The 21,418-nt window shown below is 42.5% G+C and overlaps 1 protein-coding gene across 1 annotated transcript in view; it reads right to left on the bottom strand.

Moving 5' to 3' along the window:
- UNC5C (unc-5 netrin receptor C) overlaps positions 1 to 21,418 on the bottom strand; it is a gene marked incomplete at its 5' end in the record, with an annotated part of 170,796 nt that overhangs the window by 51,138 nt on the left and 98,240 nt on the right. The window contains 2 exons of the mRNA XM_015418683.1: positions 6,442 to 6,633; positions 9,191 to 9,247. Of these exons, the coding sequence (XP_015274169.1) occupies positions 6,442 to 6,633; positions 9,191 to 9,247 (249 nt within the window). The remainder of the gene's footprint in view (positions 1 to 6,441; positions 6,634 to 9,190; positions 9,248 to 21,418) is intronic.

The raw sequence follows: 21,418 nt of genomic DNA, 5'->3' as shown, positions 1-21,418 counted from the left end.
TATTTTTTCTACATTAATTTCAGCTGTCAACACTGGTACTGGATTCTGCTGTGGTTCTTAAGTGAATGTCTTTTATTTAAAATTCTCTCTTTAACTGATGTAGTCAGTCTTAAGACCAGACTGTAAAAGTTTTGGACAGTGCGAAAAGAATAATAAATTCAGTATCATTAACACCTGGAGCCCAATCCTAAAACTCTGCTGAGCAAACTTTATCTGGCACATTTCTCCAAAATGCTGACTGCAAAATATCAATCTGTGTGTTCAAAAGAAAGAGAAAAGAGAAAACACAGAATTGCAAAGAACTGTGGAAATCATACACTTTATCATCCCTAGTCAAGGCTGAACTGTTGTTGCCTGTGGCTCATTCTTGAATCCCTTCTGCCGCACTGATTTAAATTAATCCTTGGCAAGCAAACTGCAACTCTGTTAATCTCCTGCACTGGACAGAGTCACAGAACTCCAGCTATGTTTACTCCCAACCTGATTTAATTCTAATATGCAAAAGAGTACTTTAATGTCATCTTAATGAGTACATTCCATTCAACATTACATCTTGACCCCCATGCCTTCCTTTTTTTAATCAGCAGAGCCACAATTATTGATTAGCTACCTCTACCCTGACCTGGATAGTCCGAGCTAGCCTGATCTCATCAGATCTCAGAAGCTAAGCAGGGGCACCTTGGTCAGTGTTTTGATGGGACAAGGAAGCCCAGGATCACCATCCAGAGGCAGGCAATGGCAAACAACCTCTGTTAGTCCCTTGTCTTGAAAACCCCACCAGAGGTCACCATAAATTGGCTGTGACTTGATGGTACTTTCCACCACCAACATCCAGCCAGTTTATATAATTAGCTGAGGCAACTGGCCATTTCTTTTTCTGGAGTACACTAGTTGAGGCTGAAGGTAAGGAGATTCATTGTTGAATTCTCCCTCTGGAAAGGAAAAAAAAAAAGGCCTCTCAGCTTGGAGAAAACGAACACCAGGGAAAAGTTCAGGCCAGCCTTTTCTCCAGTATTTTTCTATGCATGTGGAGGAGAAAATCAAGGGGTAGAATTCAAACACATGTGAGCCTCCCCCCCCCCCCCCCGCCCCCACACTGAGATCGATAAGTGGTATAGTTTGGGGAAATTCTGCCACTACTGAATGGACTGTCTAAATGTTAAACATTTTGAAGTCCATTTATTGCAAAGACAATAAAACATGCTTTTTGTACATTTAAACACATGCTCAAGTCCATCACTGAAATCAAGTGCAGTCTTAAGCAGAGTTGCAGCTTTCTGAGCCCACTGAAGTGGATAGGTTTAGAAGGGTGCAAGTCTCTTCAGGGTTGCGCTGTTGGTCTATATGTTGGCTCAACAAGTGAAAGACACAGCTTAAAACTTCTCCAAAAAATCTAAGGCAGGGGTGTCCAACTCATTTGTTATGAGGGCTGGATCTGACATAAATGAGACCTTGTTGGGCTGGGCCATGCATGTCATAAAATGTAATGCCAGGTAGCGGAGATATAAACTTTATAAAGGACACAAACACAAAGATTTTTTTTTAACTTAAAATAAAAACATGCTTAAAACATTAGCACTCTTGGAATATTTTTTTATTTAATAGTGTCTGATAACTGACACCTCTTGCTCTGAATTATTGCATCAAAATATCTGTGCTGTTGCAATCTTGAGTATGCTGTTCAGGTGTGTATCTGTAAGCTAGATAGAAGCCCTCCAGGGGCCTGATCTGGCTCCCAGGCCACATGTTTGATACCCCTGATCTAAGGCTTGCTGTCAATGCCTGTGAATGCTCTGCAAAATTAAGCAGGAAAAATCAAGGAATGGTTAAGATAGGGAATGAAAATAAAACAGTATGTTGGGTATGCACCTTTATTTAGAATGCTGTGTGACACTCTGTTTGCCTTTTTGCACAATGTATACATTAGATTTAGACAACACATTAAAAAAGGCAACTAAAATGCCTGAGAGATGTATTACGGTTCTTAAGAAGAAAAGGAAGGACTTAGAATGGTGGGGCTTTTTAAAGTGGAGGTGGGGATGGGAGATGACTAAGAGGGAAAATGATAAAAATCGTAGGCAGAAGGTTCAAGATAGACCAAAGAAAATATGTCTTCACTGATGCCTTCAATTCTTTGACACTGTGATGGCATTAGCACTGGTCACATTTCAAAGAATCAGACAAGTTCATGAAAGCCCCAGTGGGGCTTGCATGCTGAGAGGCACTGGCCCGTATGGATGACCTGCATAGGGTTGTCAGCTCTGTGTTGGGAAATACTTGGAGACTTCGGGGGTGGAGCCTGAGGAGGGTTGGATTTGGGGCAGGGAGAGCCTTCAGTGGGGTATAATGCCATACAGCCCACCTTCCAAAGTGGCCATTTTCTCCCAGAGAACTGATCTCTGTTGCCTGGAGATCAATTGTAACAGCAAGAGATCTCCAGCCACCACCTGGAGGTCGCCAAAGACAATAGGGAACCCTAAGCATACAAGTATAGCCACAAATAACACCCACCAAGGGAAGACCATTATCAATGCCTATGAATGCTCTGCAAAATTAAGCGGGAACAACTATATATGATCCAAACCACTTGATTTATACCTGGGAGAGACGTACAGCTGCTATTCTTTCCACAGTGGGCATCTTCCGTCGCAGTTACTTTCTGTTTGGAGGTCTATGGACACTATTTATGTACGGAATTACAGAGGAGCCTACTGTTGATTCTGAACACTTTCTTTTTGTAAATAATGCTTAATTGTTATGAACAATCTCTGGGATATGTGCTTATACATTCTATTGGGTTACGACCACTAACTTATCTTTGTACTTTAATGAATATAATATACAGTTTTGATCATATATAGTTGACGGTCTTCCCTTGGTGGGTGTTATTTGTGGCACCACCTGGAGATTGGCAACCCTAGACCTGAATGTATATATTTTCTGATTCTAGTAAAATCCTTATTCAGACTTTTGCAATGCAGTCCAACTCAGACTTACTCTCATTCATTTCTATGGGCTCAGACTGGAGAAGCTCTGTATAATATTGCGTGTAAAGTCTCATGCTAACTGTAATGTTTTGCAAATCCAGTCTATTTATCTTGCAACTTAAACCTCGTATCTCCATTCTCAATTCTTCTGCTTGCTTAATTTTCTTTTTTCACATCTTAATCATGTTACACCTCTGTATGTTTCTCTTCATTGGATTCCATTATTCTTCTAATGCTCAAGCCTTTTCACGGTTTTGCACCTTATCTATCTTGATTGCTTTCTCCTCCAGTGTCTCTGTACATCAAACACTAATCTTCTTACTAAACTTCTACTCCCTTGAGTTATTTCTTGACTCTGTACTTTCTCTCTTTGCAGTCCTTTATGCAGGTTGCTCTTTCCTTTTAGATATTCAACTGGCTTCTGCTTTGTCCCACTTGAAGAACTTATTACAAAGTCACTTCCCCCCCCCTTATTATTTGTTCTTCATTTTGAGCTTGAATGTTCCTTTTTTCTCTTACTTAGATGTTAACAATGTTTAGAGCCTTCTTTTACCCTTCCCCCGTTATTTTGTTTCAGCCAGCTAGTGCATAGATCTCCCCCCCTTTCCTTCTTATTTTCTTCTCCTTTAGCTTCATGTTCCTTTTTTAAAAAAAAAAGTGTGAGTTTGTGGATCAGGGACTGGTTGATTTTATTTCTGTAGAGCAGCAAAAATATTACAGGCACTTTTAGATGATAAGCAAGCAACCTACAAGGAGGGACTTGGCTTGACAGCAGCTCATGTGAAAGGGATCTAGGTGTTCTGGTTGATTACAAGCTAAACATGAGCTTGCAGTGTGATGTGGCTGTGAAGAAAGCTAATGCAATCTTAGGATGCATTAACAGAAGCACTGTGTCCAGATCACGGGAGGTGGTAGTTCTGCTCTATTCTGCTATGGTCAGGCCTCACCTGGAGTACTGTGTCCAGTTTTGGGCACCACATTTTAGGAAGGATGTTGACAAGCTCAAGCGTGTCCAGAAGAGGGCAACCAGGATGGTGAGAGGGTTGGAATCTAAGTCTTATGAGGAAAGGCTGAACGAGTTGGGTATGTTTAGCCTGGGAAAGAGAAGGCTTAGAGGGGACATGATTGCAGTATTCAAATATTTGAAGTTCTGTCATGTAGAAGATGGAATGGATCTATCCTCTCTTGCTCTGGATTGCAAGACTAGATCTAATGGGTGGAAATTACAAGGGAGTCGTTACCGGCTAAATATCAGGAGAAACTTCCTAACTGTAATAGTGGTTGAGCAGTGGAGCAGTCTGCCTCGGGAGGTGGTGGATGCTCCTTCACTGGACGTTTTCAAGTGGAGGCTGACAACCATCTTTCGGGTATGTTGTAGGTATGTAGGTATGTAGAGCTATCTTTCGGCTATGCTCCTGCAGCGTGCAGAGGGTTGGACTAGAAGACCTGCAAGGTCCCTTCCAACTCTAACATTCTATGATTCTATGATCTTTAGGGGGTACCTCCTTTTTCCCTGTATCCCCCCCCCACTATTTATTCCGTCCCTCTCCCAGTAGCCTACAACCTCTTCCCCTTTCCTGATTCCTTCTCTTCTTTCCACTCACCATCTGACCTACCTTTATCTGCTTCTCTGTCTTCGGCTTCTCCTCCTTTCTTCCCACCCCAACAGCCTCTTCCTTTGAAAAGCCTGGCTGATTCACATGGTACCCACCAATGCCAGGCCAGGCCCAGCTGCACAGCAGCCACTTGTGCCAGCCCAGCCCAGCCCAGCTGTGTGGGGGCCTTGCTCAGGGGTGTGGTTAATGAGTCTCTGGTTGTCCCTGATAGGCCTGTCCTCAACAAGTTCACCACCAATCGGGAACATGACAGAGGCAGGGGACAGGACCTTTCTGGGGCTGCTTTGGCCTCCAAGTCCACCCCCTCTCCCCACCATGGCTTTGCTTTCCAGAAACCAGGACTTGGAAGGCTCAGCAATATTGTGGTGTCCTATCAACTTCTAAAATGGCAACTGAAAGTTCAGTGGGAATTCTTTTCTTAATGCTACAGACATTGTTCCTATTATTTTCAGGAGTGTTAATCCTCCAGTGTATTCTTTTTTCTACAAACGTGGGACTTCCTTCAGGTTTGTAGAGAAATCCCTCCTCTGTCCCTAGCTCCATTTTACAGATCAATTAATCCAAACTCTGTTGCTTGGCTCAGAATAAGATATGCTAGGTTGACATCTCTTACCACATGGTGTCTTGATATTCTGATATTATTCAGCCAAGTATAGTAGACATTCATTACCAAGGTAAAGTGAAATATATACAGCACCAGTATCTATTAGCAGTTGAGAGAGGGTGTAATAGGAAAGACAGTTAAAAAGCCTTGAGAACTACAACTCCCAGCCCAGGGGAGAAAGATCTGCTGTCTCTGTAAGTTTTTGAAATGGAAAGGGTTCTTCCTGTGTACTGAGAGCACTGTTATGTTGCTTCCACACTAAGGACTAAAGCAGCATATGGAGGCTGACAATTTCTATAGGTTCCAGTTTTGAAACAATGTGGTAATGTCTGTGCTGCATAGATCACATTGTTCAGCAAGGAATCACTGGTGGCAAAGCACATCACTACATCCAGGGCCTTACTATGTGTGGATGAGTAGCACACTTGCTTTGAAATCATATTGCACTACACGACATTCAAGAAAAATCAAGCATCGATCAAGGAAAACCAAGCATCAGTAAGAAAATTCAACCATTCATGGTAATGGGAGAGAGATGGATTGGGATCTTATTGTTTTTCATTATGGATTGTTTTCTTCTAGAAAAACCCCTTGAACAATGGACTCCCACAGGTGGCTGGTACCATTTAAAAAACCCCAAACAAAACAGATTAGAACCAAATTAACAGATGGAGTGATGGAAGCCAAGTCAAAAAAGCTGAAAGGAGGTGTATACAGAAGTGGTGAGAATTCCCATTGGAGGAGCTTTCAGTTTATGTTGGCTGGGAAGTAAGACAGCTGATTGGATAGGGCATAAACAGTGGCTGGCGTGTAGAGCACATACTTTTTATGTGGAAGGTCAATCTGTGGCATCTGCACATGAAGGACTTCAGGATGCAGTTGTTAGGAAAGATCTGTGCCTGCGTGGAGAGCTGCTGCCATTAGAATAGAAAACACGAGGCTAGGTGAACTGGTGTCTCAGTATAAGGCAGCTGTGTATGCTCAAACTGTCAGCAGTCGGTACAAGCCTGCTTTTGTCTATACCTCTCCCTCGTCCTTTTGATTTATTGCTCTCAAATATTTTAGTGGTTCTCTTCAGGACAGGTTTTAGCACTTCTTTCCAGGAAACAAATGACTCTCCCCCCCCTTATAAAGTGTTCCATTCAGGAGACGTAACTGAAATGATCTTGGAGAGGGTTCTCTTCGGGGCTTGTGCCTTAGTTTGGTTAATATGAAATGATGAGGGAAAACTAACCTTGCCTTGCAGCTTTGATATTAACTGGCTGGAATCCACCATTTAGAGCAGAGGAGTCTATAATGTCTGACTCAAAGTCCCGGTGGTTCTTCCGATAGATGAACAAAGCGACAATCACGGAAATAGCGAGGCACACGATCACCGCAATCACGATCCCAACGTAAAGAGCTACGTCGTCTGAATCAGGTGCAGCTGGAAAAAGGGGATTGGGGTAGGGTGTGAAAGTAGGGAACATTTAGTATGGCGAACAGTCTCAGGAATAAGTATACATCTGTATTGCTATCACAATGCTATTTTATGGGCTAATTTAAAATCCATTTCAAAAGCTCTATAACAGGGCTGTATTTTTTCTGTTAGGGAAAAACGTATTTTAGCTTTCTCTCAGTCATCTTTAAAAGAAAATCTTTATATCTCTCTTTTTTTTAATGGTGGCAACATAGCAGCCTGTTTATAACTGGATGATCAAGGAAGGTTTAGTCAAAAGAGGTATTCGTTAACAACATTAATGGTAAAAATCAATGCTAATTCTGCAGGGCATCTAATCATAAAACAGCCTTTCTTTTACCTTCTTTTCCCATGCTGCACGCTTTACTTTTCTAAAAAAATAAACAAATCTTAAACTAAATAAATTGGAAATAGTTTGTACTTCCTAAGTTTTTATGTTAATTGAATGTGCATACTTTTTATGGGAAGTATTTCAACTGATAAAGTTACATGATCTGAAAGGGACTTAAGGGGTTATAACTGTGCCAGATATCCCCAGAGTTTCTATTTTGGTACTGACTGTGATTTCTTGTGAAAGACTTCTGCATACACATATAGAGCTTTCCTGTTTATAATGGCTTGCATGCTTATTTCAATCAGTGAGAGAGTTCTGCATACTATGAAGCGATGCACAGAACTGGGAAAACCTGAAAGTTATGTCAGTTCTCTCTAGGAATACTTGGAAACTCTATGGTTTTACACTAGAGTTTCCAGCAGTGCCTCGAGCACAATGCAGTTCACTGATGATACCCCCCCCATGTCCCTGACCCCCAGGCTCCTGCCAGTTGCCCACTGGCTGGCAACCCTAGACAAGGGAATGATTTGAACTGTGACACTGGGTGAGGTAGGGAGGTTATCTCTTCCTCCTGCATCATTCTCTCAATGTAAGTCTTGATTTAAGTGCGATGATAGCAAGGCAAAAGACCGTATCCATGCCTATCAGCATCTCATTTAAGCTGGGCTGCTACCTGTACAAGGCTGTAATGCATGCATGCCAGAGTTCTGTAGCCCAGGCACATGAGGCACTGATGTACTAAAGTTGTACACACTGTGCATGGGTAGCAGCTCGCTACAAAAAGATGCTGGGTGTGACTGAAGTTGCATGGGTAAGTTTTTCTGCCTTGCCTCATCACATTTAAATGAGGCCTAAATCAGCCATCCAGAGGGGAGTTCAAGGAATTGACAGTTTGCCAGCCAGCCAGCCAGGGTTTCTAAACAGCTGCCCAGGGAAAGGCACAGGTTTCAGAAAGCCAGGCCACTCTTGGTTCATCTCTGAAATGGAAATGGTAATCCATATGAATAAGACAGAGACAGACGAAAAAGACAAATGCGGAACAAAAGGAAATGTCAACATGCCTTAACTACAATAGTGGACTTAGTCCTGGACAAAGGATTTAAAAATGACTGTATTGACAAAGTAGAATTATACTTAGCATTTATACAGCATTTATGACCAAATCCTGCAAATATATCGAGAATGGTGAAATCATCTCTGTAAGGTAACTCCCCTCCCCATTTTGTAGGTGAGGCAGTGTTTAATTCTGAGACACAGCGGTTTGTCCTTACAGCTGAACTTGTGGCTGAGATAAGGCTTTCCCATTTGGTTCAACTACCTATTAAACTATACTAGTTCTGAGAATCCAGTCCAGACCAGAATAGTACAGCATTTATAAGAATACACCATGTTTTGATATTCTCCTGAGGAAGTAAGGCCAACTTGTGAGACTTTTTTGCTGTCTGCTTGGAACATGTCTCCTGCACTGATCCCAGTGTAATAGCTACTGCAACTCATCCCCGAAGACACAGTACCAAAAGGCTTGAATACATGTAAGAAATGGGACACAGATGTGGAGTGTGTGGGGGGAGAGGGGGAAGAATATGTATTCTCGTTATTATTAAGCAGGCTGAGATAAGGCAAGCCTATCACCATTTTCTATTCCACCACATTGTGTTCTTTCAGTGTACAGAGACTTTTAAAAAACTATTTTCATGTTTTTGATCTCCTTTTCCTGGTGTTTAGGTGCTCAGGTAAGAACAGAGATATTCAAGGGGGAATCATCCAGCTCACTCCTGATGGAACTTAAAGGCTCCATTTCGTAAAGGCTGCCATCTATATTATTCTTGTCTGTCAGCGGCCTTCTCAGACAATAGCTGAAGCCAAATCAGTAGAAAGCCACTCCACTTCACTATCTCTTCCCCAGTATCAAAATCAAATGCCTGCAATCATTTTAACTGCTTCCCAATTAACTTCTTTTGATGGTGATGGAATACAATTTCTCCTTTCTATTTCTTGCTTGCCTGGTCCTTTTCCCTTGCCTCCATTATTTACACTTCTTTGCCTGGTATATCAGCCTGCACTTTTCTTTAAAGCAAGCAAAAGAGAACTCTCTTTGGATTTAGCACTTCTTGCCCATGCGAATGAGCTGAAAGTAAATCTTGGAGCAGGAAATTAGAATCCAAGAACATAATATCAAACAAGACTTACAAGAAAATCCATATTCATTCTGGGTTCTCTGTTCAGTTGAAATAGGGTAAATGAAACCTTTAAAAGAAAAAAAAAGATGGGAACAAAATCAAAATTAACAAAGGGAACTTTAAAACTACACGCACACATACACACACATGAAGAATGGCTCAATTTTTATTTAAAAAAAAAAGAAGGAAGAAAGACAAAGGAAAGGAAACCCACGGTACTTTAAAATTCGGATTCTGCACACTTATAATTTTGCATCTTCTGTCTGCTGAGGAGTTTCACTAAGAATTAATAAGTAGGCAGATTGAATTTCAGAGCCAAAAAATCGGTCTCGAGTCACTAACTTTGGAGTGCTTAAAGTCTTTCTTTTATAGAGCATAAACTCTAATGGATCTAATTTATTTCAGACATCAAGGGTCATTAGCATATGGAAAGTCTTCTTCCTCCCAATCCCTGCCATATGCTTTAATTCCCAGGACATGTTCAGTGGGGCTCTAAACAGTTTTTTTTTTAATTTAATCATAGTAGCTTGCTGCTGGTCTAAAAGGACTGAAAGAGACTTGCTGTCAATGGTCAGAGGTTAAATACCCATTTACTGGGAGCTCAGCCCCTGCAAAAGCCTCATACCCCCTTCCCCTTTTTATCCTAGATTTCCGGGGAATGGCTCTAACCTACCCTTTAATAGAAATCCAATAGGAATTCTCTATGGAGAAAGCAATTTGCCAGAGAGTTGGAAACAGACTGTATTCCATTTGAGATCATTAGGAAATCAATAGGAGCCTTGAGATTGTAAAGTAATTTATTTTAGATTTTGAAGGCATTGTGTAATATTGTCAAAATCATAATATTATTCACATTTTTTTCCGTTACAGACAAATAGCAAAGAAAATTGACTCTATTCTCCTTCCTTATTTCCAGTGATAATGCAGCACTTCAGCATTTTCTCTTCTAGGCAACATGCCCTGAAAACCCTGTGATAGAGACAAGTTATTTATTTTCTTTGTGCCAACAGAAATAATGGTTTGGATCCAATGACTCCCTTTCCCTAATGAGAATTCCTACTGCTGATGAAGGTTCCTTATTTAGCAAAATGGAGTTGTTGGATTCAACCAATTCTGGCTAAATCTCTAAGCATTTTAATTGGAGATATCTGACAAAGAGAGCTTTGAACTCTTGAAAGCTTATCCCATGAAAATCTCGTTGGTCGCTAAACTGCTACTGAATTCAAATCTAGCTCTCCTACCACAGACTGACATGATTACCCCCTGAAACTATCTTAACTGGAAATAAGTTTCTCTCAGATCAGTTGGACTTGCTTTCAGGTAAATATGTTTAGAATCAGGGCCACCAGCTTGGGAAAATCTGGGTCTCTCCCATTTAGACAGAAACACACTACGTTTGGGAACTTAAATGTATGCACTTCTGGGGATACCTATCACCCCTAGGATACCAGAGGCCGTGCAGTTTGAAATCAGCTTGAAACTATAAACAAATGAAATGATATGATATGAAATGAAATGAAATGAAATGAAACACGATATGGAGGATTATGAGGCTTACAGGGCAAACCTAAGCAAAGTTACTCCAAGCTAAGCCCACTGAAATCATATGAAGCCATCTTCTACTGAATCAGACCATTGATCTGTCAAGGTCAGTATTGTCAACATCCATCAATACCTTAAAGTGGAGTAAACCTGCATAGGATTGCACTGTTAGTGCAAGATATCCTGGAAGACCTTGTAATCTGTAAGAATCAACTTCTTTTTGTGCTCAGGGTTACCATCAACTGAACATAATACTGTGAAATAAGTTACATTTCCTAACAATTGCTGTTTCTGTGAGGTCTCTAGAAGTTTTCCAGTTCTGAGAGAGCCAATATCTCTCTAACCCATGTGAAAATGTGCTTCCACTGTAGAACTCCCCTATTGCTCCTGAGAAGCTCTTATCGCCACAGTTTGGGGCTGTTGCTATGCTGCCTATGCTCTCTCTCTTGGATCTCAGTATGGAAAGGTGTTCATCAGAACCTCCTACATTTTTGCATTGACAGGCACCACAGTAGTTGCTACTAGCCATCTGGCACATATTTATTTGAAAGCTGGACTCCTCACAGTATGTTTTCATCAATATTTGTACTGATCCCAAATCAAACAGCATACCAGACTTCATCCTTCAGACTTAGCCAGAAGTTAATAATATTCTGCAGTTAGAAAGTAAGGCGAAAGGAACAAGAGGGTTGGCTCCTGATCCTTTCACTCTGGCCTTTACATTGGTGCCATTTATATATTTACGATCCATATATGTTTTCACAACACATTTATGACACATTATGTATTTATGACACAAATCTGATATTTCTTCTATCATGGAACTCAAGGCAGCACAAGTATCATTAATTTAAATGACTTCTAAGACCACAGCTTGGTTTAGGCAATGACTTGGTTCAGACCATGGTTTCATTAAGCAAACTTTGATTAGTGTGACCATCCAGACACAAGAAACTCTAGTAACCATGGTTGCTTAGACTCCATCAAACCTGGATTTGAAACTATGGTCTGAAGTTGGTTTAATAACCACAATTAGTCTTAACAATGGATTTGGCTAAATTCTGGCTTGTTTGACAGAATTGTTTTCACTGCAATGATGTGCAGGGTGGTAGCTGGGTATCTTAGAGTGAAAGCGATGAAACCAGCCTTTGTTGAGGCATCCAGGATTGGAATGATAGTCTGCAAACCAAATGGTGGTTTTCTAAGGGAAAAGATTCCCATAAAATATAGGCGGAGAATTTCACTAGTTACCTCCCTCCCGCAAGCTTTCCTGTCTCCTTGCTAATTCCCCTAATAAACAGGACTCAGCAGTTTCACAAACTAGCCATAGCTAAAATAAATCATGGTTTTGCATTATGTCTAAACTGAGCCAATGGCACCCAAGGTAGCTGGGTTCCAACAAGATCTCCCATCCAAGCACTGATCAGACCCAGATTACCTTAACTTCAGCAAGGTTGCTATATCATACACGTTTCAGCCATTACTGGGGATTCAAGTTGTTAATCCACTGGGAGTCAACATGTGGTGTACACACTTGGAAACTAGGTTGCACCCATGAACCATCTAACAACAGATTGCTAATGACTTTGTCTCTACACAATTTAGGTCTGAAAACACAATATGGCCCTAAAGTGATGATATGCCTTGACCTTGGCCTAATTAGGAGTATAGAAACTGATCCTTCCTGGCTTCTTCCCACATTATTCTGATATTGTAGGAATGGAGAAACCATGTAGGAGAGAAAAGATGATGTGGAAAGAACCAAATAAATGTCAGATGATGGTTCACATATGCACTGACTGTAGAGTGAAGTGATCAGCTGCATATGTGAATGAATCACCACAATAATCACAAGTTTACACAAATGTACTATATATTCCACCACAGAAACAGTTATTTGTATGTGGAGGGCTTGCTTATGCATAACAAAACTCCATTTGCCCCTTCCCCCTCAGTATAAATTCACGGGCATATACTTGGCCTTATGGTGTAACACACCTGCTGGTTGAGTCTTGAATTCTGTTGGCTAAGAAGAACTGAGAAGGTCAATTAATATATGGAATGCCTGGCCAGTCCTCATGTTATTCCTAATGGACTGGTGTTATGAATGCTTGGGGAGGGTGGTGCTTGGGGTGGGTGGTGGGAAACAGGGCTCTACTGAGATTCTGGTGCGTATGGACATTGGACCTGTTGTGGGCTGGATCTGGTCTCTTCATTTTCGCTGGTGTCAGTTGACACATTTGGTTGACACTATTCAAGCACTGACGAACTTTTGAGAAATCCAGTGACTTACAGGCATGTGTGACTCAACCTAGAAGCGCTATATTACTGGAACAGTACAGGATGATGAAACTGCGAGAAAATAGCTCAGAAGCCACTACCAGTCAGTGTAAATAATGTTGTTGTAGCCCTTTTGTAGATTAGGAAACCCAATCAACAAAACCAACACTCCAGTTCACACCATACTGATGAACACAGCTATTCTGAAAAATGCTAATGGGCCATGAAAATGGCAGCCTTCTCTGCTGTTTTTATGCAAACACTTCTTACAGCAGGGACAAACTTTAATTGAGCATCTTTCTGAACTAGATTTTAATTCAGAATTTTTATCACTGTAATTGGAGTGGGTGTGCCAAGGAAAAGAGTTGGGAAAACAGTTTACGATTCCTGTTTCCCATTACATGTCTGGGCATCTCTTTAGAAGGTTGATGTGCTCCCCCCCTTCTTCCTTTCATGATTGTCTATCTGATCCTTCATATAATAAGAAAGGACATTTTCTTCAGATAATGAGATAAATCTGCTGAGATTAGTACCTGCAATAATGAAAAATGACTTTTCTCCCAGCTTCAAAGGGAAAGCAGTGTAAAGCAGGGATTTGTTCTTCCCCTTCCTTGATCTAGTTTGCTAGCAGTGTCAGTACGGCTGCATGGCAAGTACCAGAGGGACTTCAGCTATCACCACCACATTTTCTTTGCTGGGGGGTGAATATAGGAAAAAGGTGCTGCTGGATTTGACTCCACGATCCTTGCTGGTTCTGATGATCTGTGCCTTGAAGCAGCTGGTGTCACAGTTGGTAACTTACTTTGAGAAAAATAATTAATTTAAGCTGCCTCAAGTGGCTTTTGATGAAACAAGAAAAATGTTTTCAAAGGTCCTACTGGCGTTTGTTGCAATTCCTTGTGTGTTTACTGCTAGAATTGTTACAGCACCGTTAGTTCAACACCTAGACATGCTCTTGCATTTAAATGAACATCTCAAATTATTCAGAGGGATGGGAATTAACAATCCCATGGGGTTTTTTGGTGGGAGGATGGAATTAGGGCAGCCTTAACTCAAGACTTTGTTAAGATTTCCTTTACCATTTATGTTCTCCCCAAACTGGCTTTGGGTCTGGGACTTTTTTTTAAAGGACAAGCCTTTCCTTTCCCCCCCTTTTCCTGGACTTATTTCAGCTTTTCTTCTGCTTTAAACTTGCAGCCTTCGATCTCCTAATGAAACATCGTGATGGTCAAAGCCGGAAACGATTAGCAGTTTTTGAACCACATACCGACCGTAGTCCCCCCAAATCTTGCAATGAATTCTGACTATCACAAGAAAGGTCAAAGCACAGTTAGTTCCACAGCCTTTTCTAGAGCACAGATCTGAAGCAGAACAAAAGTAGGTCCAAGAGTTAGCAATAAAATTGTATAAGAAAAAAGGGTAGGAATCAGATTTTCTATGTCTCCTACTATAGCAGGAGTCATTCCACCCCTAGTCTACCATTGCTGTCCAGCATATAGGGTTGCCAATCTGCAGGTGGGGTCTGTAGATCTCTCAGACTTTCAGCTGATCTACAGATGACAGCTCCATGGATGCTTTGGAGGGTGGATTCTGTGGCATTATACTCTGCTGAGGCCCCTCCCTTCCCAAACCCGGCCCTCCCCAGACTCCATCCCCAAATCACCAGGAATCTTCCAGCCTAGAATTAGGAACTTTACCAGTGCAGCAGTGGGAACAAAATGAGGGGAGGGGAGTGTTATCACAGGGCATAATGCTCTAACAATCCCCCAAATCTCTATGGTAAACCGAGAGATTTGGGCGATTGCTAGAGTGTCACTGGTGACACTGTGATGTCACTTCTGGTTACATGACTGGAAGTGACGTTGCAGCATTGTGTGAAGCCTACCCTACCTTCTCAAATCTCCTGGGGGTTGCCAGTCAAGGGATGGCAACCTTAGTAGGAATCGGTGAGGGGGGAAATGTTTAGGAAATACAGTGCAGTGGCTAGACCGAAAGGGGAACATGGCTGCTGGCTCAGGATCCTTAGTGAGGCTGACCTGCCCCGGGTTTTCCCACCCTTTCCCTTTTTATTTAGTGTATATGTAGTGAGGTTTTGCCAGTAGTTGAGCAATGCAAGGGAGGTTTGGATAACAGCTGGGGTTTCTGCTTGGAGGTGAGAAAAAAAGCCAAGCAGATTACAAACAAAGCAAACAGAATTTGGTTTGTTTTGGACATTTGATAGACTACCACAGTTTCTTATGAACTCTCCAGAGCCATAGCCTTCAGTTATACTGAAGCACAACTAAGTTTCAAAGCTGCAAGAATCAGGCCCGTAGCCAGGATTTTTTTTAAATTCAGGGGGACTTAACATTCCAGTGAAAGTCCCTTCCTCCAGAAGTACTGGATGAAATCTGCGTCCTGGAGAAAACTTTGCCCAACAACTCTTCAAAACAACTGACCTGCCCTTGAAAGCTAACAAGAAAACATTTTTGTTCAGTACTTTGTTGAATACTTTGCAATACTGCTTTGTAGCCTAGAATTAAACAACTCTTTTTCTCTCATCCCTTGAGATTTTTTTTTCTCCTTTATCTGTAAATTAAAACATGACTCCAAAGGAAAGCAGCGTACTGATGCTTAATTGGAATATTAAATAGCTGCACCTCTTAAATTATGAAGCTGGTTGTTAAGAAGCTTGAGTTTGTAGGGTGGCATACAAAGAAAATGAGTTTTGGCTGGAACTCAGGTCATAGACTGAAAAATTCCTCCTTCTCTCCGTGGGCTACAGAAAGATGGAATGGAGAATGCTTTCTAGGTAACTCCTGGTGGTTCTTTTATTAAAATGCTACATTCTCTTTTTTGTTAGATTTATGTGGCAGAGTAACTGCTGTTCATTTTAAGAGTCTGTCTTGGGGACCAGAGCCGGAGCTGGTTACTATTTTATTTAGCACAGTCAAATTTCAATAAATCAAGTCATAAAGCACACCAGACTCACCGGATTCCTTTAGTAGACCCTGTATGGATCTTTCCATATCTTATCTTACTTACAGTAGGACAGCGGCAGCTATTACTTATATCCTAAAATCCCAATAGGACTATTTTAATCCCCCCCCCACCCTTCTGGTTGTCTGGAATTGGGCAGGACACCACTCCCCATCTTCATAGCCCCCACTCACCTCGAGGCCCCTGCTTGCAGCCTCCTCAAGGGATCCAATGCACCAGCCGAGACTGACAGCTCTGGCCGCAAGACCCAGCTAGGCTTGCCAGTCCCCAGGTAGGGGCGGGGTTTCCCCTGGTTTTGGGGGCTTCAGCCCACTACGGGCCAGTTGGCCCGTGGGGGAAACCCCACCCTCAAACAGCCACATCCCCATGTGACTTCCCCGATGTGATGACATCATTATGCTGGGGACATTGTGCAAGGACGCTCTGGTTTGAGGGCAAAACTCTATGGTTTTGAGACAGTTTCTCAATTCCAGTTTTGCCCTCAAACCAAAGCTTCCCTGGCAAGATGACATCAGTTCTGGATGATGTCATCATGTTGGGGATGTCCCAGAATGGCCCCCAAATCCCCCTGCTGGAGTGATGAGGGGACCTGGCAACCCTAGACCCAGCTGGCCTGTGGGGACACACACATCAGGTGCAGCAGGAGTGGATCCTTCCCTGTGCCTCAGCTGGCCATTGGGGGCATACCCTTCAGATGCAACAGTACTGGCTCCTTCCCTGCAGCCCAGTAGGCAGCCACGCTCCTTGGGCATGATGGTGGCTTTGTACAGCCAAAAGGCAAAGCAGCAGCCACGCGACCAGCTCTCTGGAAGGGGCCTCCAGGGTGGAGCCCCAACTGGGAGAGGATGAGAGAAGCCTCAAGAGGCTGATTGGTCTGGGCAGGAGGAGGTAGGGCATGCAACATCTGTGAGAGCCCCAGGTTGAGAAGGAAGGGGTCTGGGCTGCTGCTCCCTTCCCAAAGCCTGCGGAGACAGTGGGCCAGAGAGCAAGGTTAGGGAATACCTCAGCTGGAGGAGAAAGAACTGGGTAAACTCAGACCCTTGCCCTCTGCATCTGAAGGAGATCTGGAAGCCAAGCTCCTTTTCCATCTGGGGAACCAGAAGAGAAGAGACACCTGTATACTGCCCTGAATTCCTTGGCAGAAAGTTGGTATTTTTTTAAAAAAAAATGTGCTGTGCCTGTAATAACTTCAATTTATTTACTGCAGTATACTTGCAGTACTCCTGAAATTCATAATTCCAAATTGATTAATGTGTATAAATTCATAATTCCAAAATGATTAATGTGTATTTTCCCCTTTCCCCCTTCAGGAACAAAGACAAATCCCAAGTCAAATCAGAACAAAAATAAACAGCTACTTTTATTGCCAGGTTGTTTCCCCCTATCTGGAAAGTCTCTCAGGTTTGCGCTAATGATGTCAGAGGTCAGCACTGACATCAGACATTGCAGAGATACATCTCAACCATTTGTCTTCTTTCTGAAAGGCTGATTATTGACAGCTAGAGTGAGAATGACCACCATGGAGTTTGAGGTATTGTGCAAGTTTCACCAACCATTTACTCATTTATCGACCTTTTCTTAAGGGAATAATGAAGTCTGCCTTTCTTCTACACAGTGAAGATGCTTATGAAATAACATTCTTTGGCCGCAAGTAGTTATGTATCTTTTAAGTCACTTTAAAATCAACTGGTAATTTGCCCATATTTCCAACCTAAACTTAATACTGCAACTTTTTGCCAGAAGGTTAAAAACCAAATGTCAAGATATTTTACTCTTCAAATAATTGATGTCAAACACATTTTGTAGATAATGTCAAGCTCTTGGAGACAATGTAGCTCAAAAGTTCCAAAAAGCCCCCAAGGTTTGTTTTTTAGAAGCAATTACAAGTTGCATGGCTTCCCCAGTGAATTCTGGGAATAGGAGTTCGGTGTGGTTCTAATAATTCTTTGTTGTATCTTCACTGATCCTACTGAATTATCCAACTATAAAATGTTTTGGAGGAAGTAGCTACCCGCTGAATGGAGTGGTCAGGTTTCTCTGAGGTTCTCTTTAAATGTCATAGGGAACTCAGGTTGAGTCTGGAGTACCCACCCCTGTGTCCTGTATAATATTCATATGAGAACTGTAGGTTCTATTCATTGCCCATGGCACCAAGTTGACCATTTCAGATCATGAATGTTGCACATACAGGGAAGAAAGTTTAGTCTTCCTCCCAACTCTAGTCTGGAAGATCTGGACCTGGCGTTGAAAGCCGTGGCTGGTTGGCTTAGACTGAGTCGACTGAAATTGAATCCGATGAAGATGGAGGTCCTGTGCCTGAGTTGGAGTGGTCCAAGGATAGGGATCCCTCTCCTGACTTTTGACGGGGCACCGTTGGTGCCAGCGCTGGAGGTTAGGAATTTGGGAGTGCTCCTGGATGCCTCCATAATGATGGAGGCCCAGGTAGCAGCCACTGCGAAGTCTGCCTTTTACCATCTACGGCTGATTAGGCAGTTGGTTCCCTTCCTTGAACACAATGACCAGGCAACAGTGATCCACAAAATGGTCACCTCGAGACTGGACTACTGCAATGCTCTCTACATGGGGCTGCCCTTGTCCCAGATCCAGAAGCTGCAGCTGGTGCAGAATGCAGTGACGAGGCTGTTGTTGTGTCTTCCTGTGCGGGAACACATCCAGTCTGCCCTAATAGCTTTGCATTGGTTCAAGGTGCTGGTTCTTACCTTTAAAGCCCTATATGGCCAGGGACCTACTTACCTAAGGGACCGCCTTCCCCCATATGTCCCCCAAAGAGCACTAAGATTGGGATCCCAAAATCGCCCCCAGGCCCTAAAGAAGTCAGGCTGGCCACAAGGGCCAGGGCCTTTTCTGTGGTGGCCCCTTATTGGTGGAGTGAGCTCCCAGATGACATTAGGGCCCTGCGGGACCTTTTGCCATTCCACAGGGCCTGTAAAATGGAGCTCTTCTACCAGGCTTTCAATTAGGGTAAGAAGAAAAAGAGGAGGAGGAGGAGGAGGAGGAGGAGATTGGATTTATACCCTGCCCTTCACTACACAAAGGAGTCTCAGAGCGGCTTATGAACTCCTTTCCCTTCCCCTCCCTACAACAGACACCCTGTGAGGTAGGTGGAGCTGAGAGAACTCTGACAGAAACTGCTCTTTTTCAAGAACAGCTGTGCCAGAATTATGGCTTGCCCAAGGTCATACAGCCAGGTGCAAGTGGAGGAGTGGGGAATCAAACCCAGTTCTCCCAGATTAGAGTCTGTGCACTTAATCACTACACCAAACTTTACCATCATGGCCTTGGCCCTACCACCAACATCATCACCAACCTGATGACCAACAGCCTGGATTAGGGGTAGGCGACTGTTCAAAGGTTGAGAGAACACCGCCATCTTTCATTATAGCTATGTTTTGAGTAATCTGGTTTTATACACTGTGATCTGGTCTTATATACTGTGATTTTAACTTAATTCTGTTTTTAGTATATTTTGGAGTTTTAATGTATACATCTATTTGTATGTATTGTAAGCCGCCTTGAGCCTGCCAAGGCGGGGAGGGTCGGATAAAAACCTAATAAATAAAAATAAAATAAAATAAACACTATTTTCCTGATCTGAAATAAGTCTGGGGATTCTATGTGGCCCATTGGGGGAAACAACAAGTGTAAACATGGGGTTCTCCAATGAACCAAACGATTTCCCCGCACATTGTTTCATGCTGGGTAAATGATGCAGTTGAGAAAGCTGAAGGCCCTTCTCCACATTACATTTTTTTATTCCACTTTTCTCTCTAATCAGAACCCAAAGCAGCTTTTGACATCATTCTTTTCTCCTTCACTTTACCTTTACAAAACAACCCTGTGAGGTAAGTTCGACCCCCAATGTTACCAGGAAAGCTTCCATGGCAGAGTGGGTATTCAGTCCTGGTTGTCACAGATCCTAATCAGATGCTTTAGCCATTATACCACAGTCATGATCTGAATCAGGCCCCACAGACACAGGAACTGAGCAGAACCCTGAAACTCATGTCCGATTATTATAAAGGACACAGGTGGAGACTCTGGGCCCAACCTGTTTACTCCATCGTGTATAAAGAAGTCTCTCGATGAAGAAAGATCAGACTAGATTCTGGAAGAAGCAGAGTGAGAAGCAGACAGACTCGGCTGTAAGTTTACTGAAGTGCCTTAAGGGTGAAGGATCTCTTTCTGTCTCTGAGGATCTAATGTGAGATACTCAATTTGCTTCCAATTAGGAGTGCTTCTTTGCCTTTGACTATATATTTGTAATGTAAATCACATTTTACAACTCATTGTAAGATATCAGTTCTCTCCCCTCGAAAGGGAACCGATTCAGGTAAGCATGGAATTTCTTGTCCCTTGGTCTGCTTTATGTGCCCTCCTGGCAGCATGGTTCTGTCTGGAAACAGAACTGAAAGTACACTTCACGAAGAGAGCCACTTGTGTGATGTGGTACACAAAAATTGGTTTTGGCCAGTTTAACCAGGCAGGATAAACCTATTATTTTGGGGGCTTGGATTTCCTCACAAAATTAGGACTGTCCAAACCACGTGTCTCATTGCATGCCAGCAGCTTGTAACCATGGAGAGATATGCTTGCACTTCATGAACCCAGCAGTAACCACACTTCCAATATGCTAAGTTTTCGGTTTTCCCTGGCAAAAGAGATCCCACAGCTTCCTTGAGTGAATCATCCCTTTGAACGTTTCATTTCTGGATATTGTATGGAAATCCAGCAGTCATTAAAGGAAGCTAAAAAGACCCAGGCTTCCAAATAATCTCTCACCCACCCAATACTTCTGACCCCCAACAGGCTGCAGGATGCTTTTGGTCTCTACACATAAAGTAGGAGGGAAATTCAGGCTCACTAAGGAGCACAGTCCGTAAAGATGCATGAGTGAGCGTAGTACAGACATACATTGCCACAGTTCATTCCCTTTCTGTATGGATATCTGTTCTTTCTGCACTTGCTATCTCCTGTTCAATGGGAAATGCTAAAAGCTCATGTGCACATGTGCTTTACATCTGGCTGGTTAGACAGTCCATTATGTACACTTCTGTATACATTCAGAGTGCCTTATTACACATCATTTACAAAAGGACTCATTTCATGCTTGGTGCATACATACAAACACAGAGGATGCTTTAATGATGATATCTTGAGTGCTTTGCTTTTCTCCCATTATTTTGCTTTAAAAAACCAAACCCCCCCACCTCAAACAAACTGTCTTTCATGCTTACTGAAACCTAGTATGCTCAGGGGCTTGATAGGTTCTCATCACTTTAACCAAATCTACAATCCATTATAGCCTCCACCTGCTTTCAAAATAAGCACAAAAGGAAGCCAAATGCATATTGCATCATACAGAACTGATGTGCACAGCTGATTATTCAGGGCATGTCTCAAGTATGCATGCCACAGA

Source organism: Gekko japonicus, unplaced genomic scaffold (assembly GCF_001447785.1).
Source record: "Gekko japonicus isolate JY-2015 unplaced genomic scaffold, Gekko_japonicus_V1.1 scaffold626, whole genome shotgun sequence".
Taxonomy (NCBI): domain Eukaryota; kingdom Metazoa; phylum Chordata; class Lepidosauria; order Squamata; family Gekkonidae; genus Gekko; species Gekko japonicus.
This window is presented reverse-complemented; position numbering and strand designations above follow the sequence as displayed.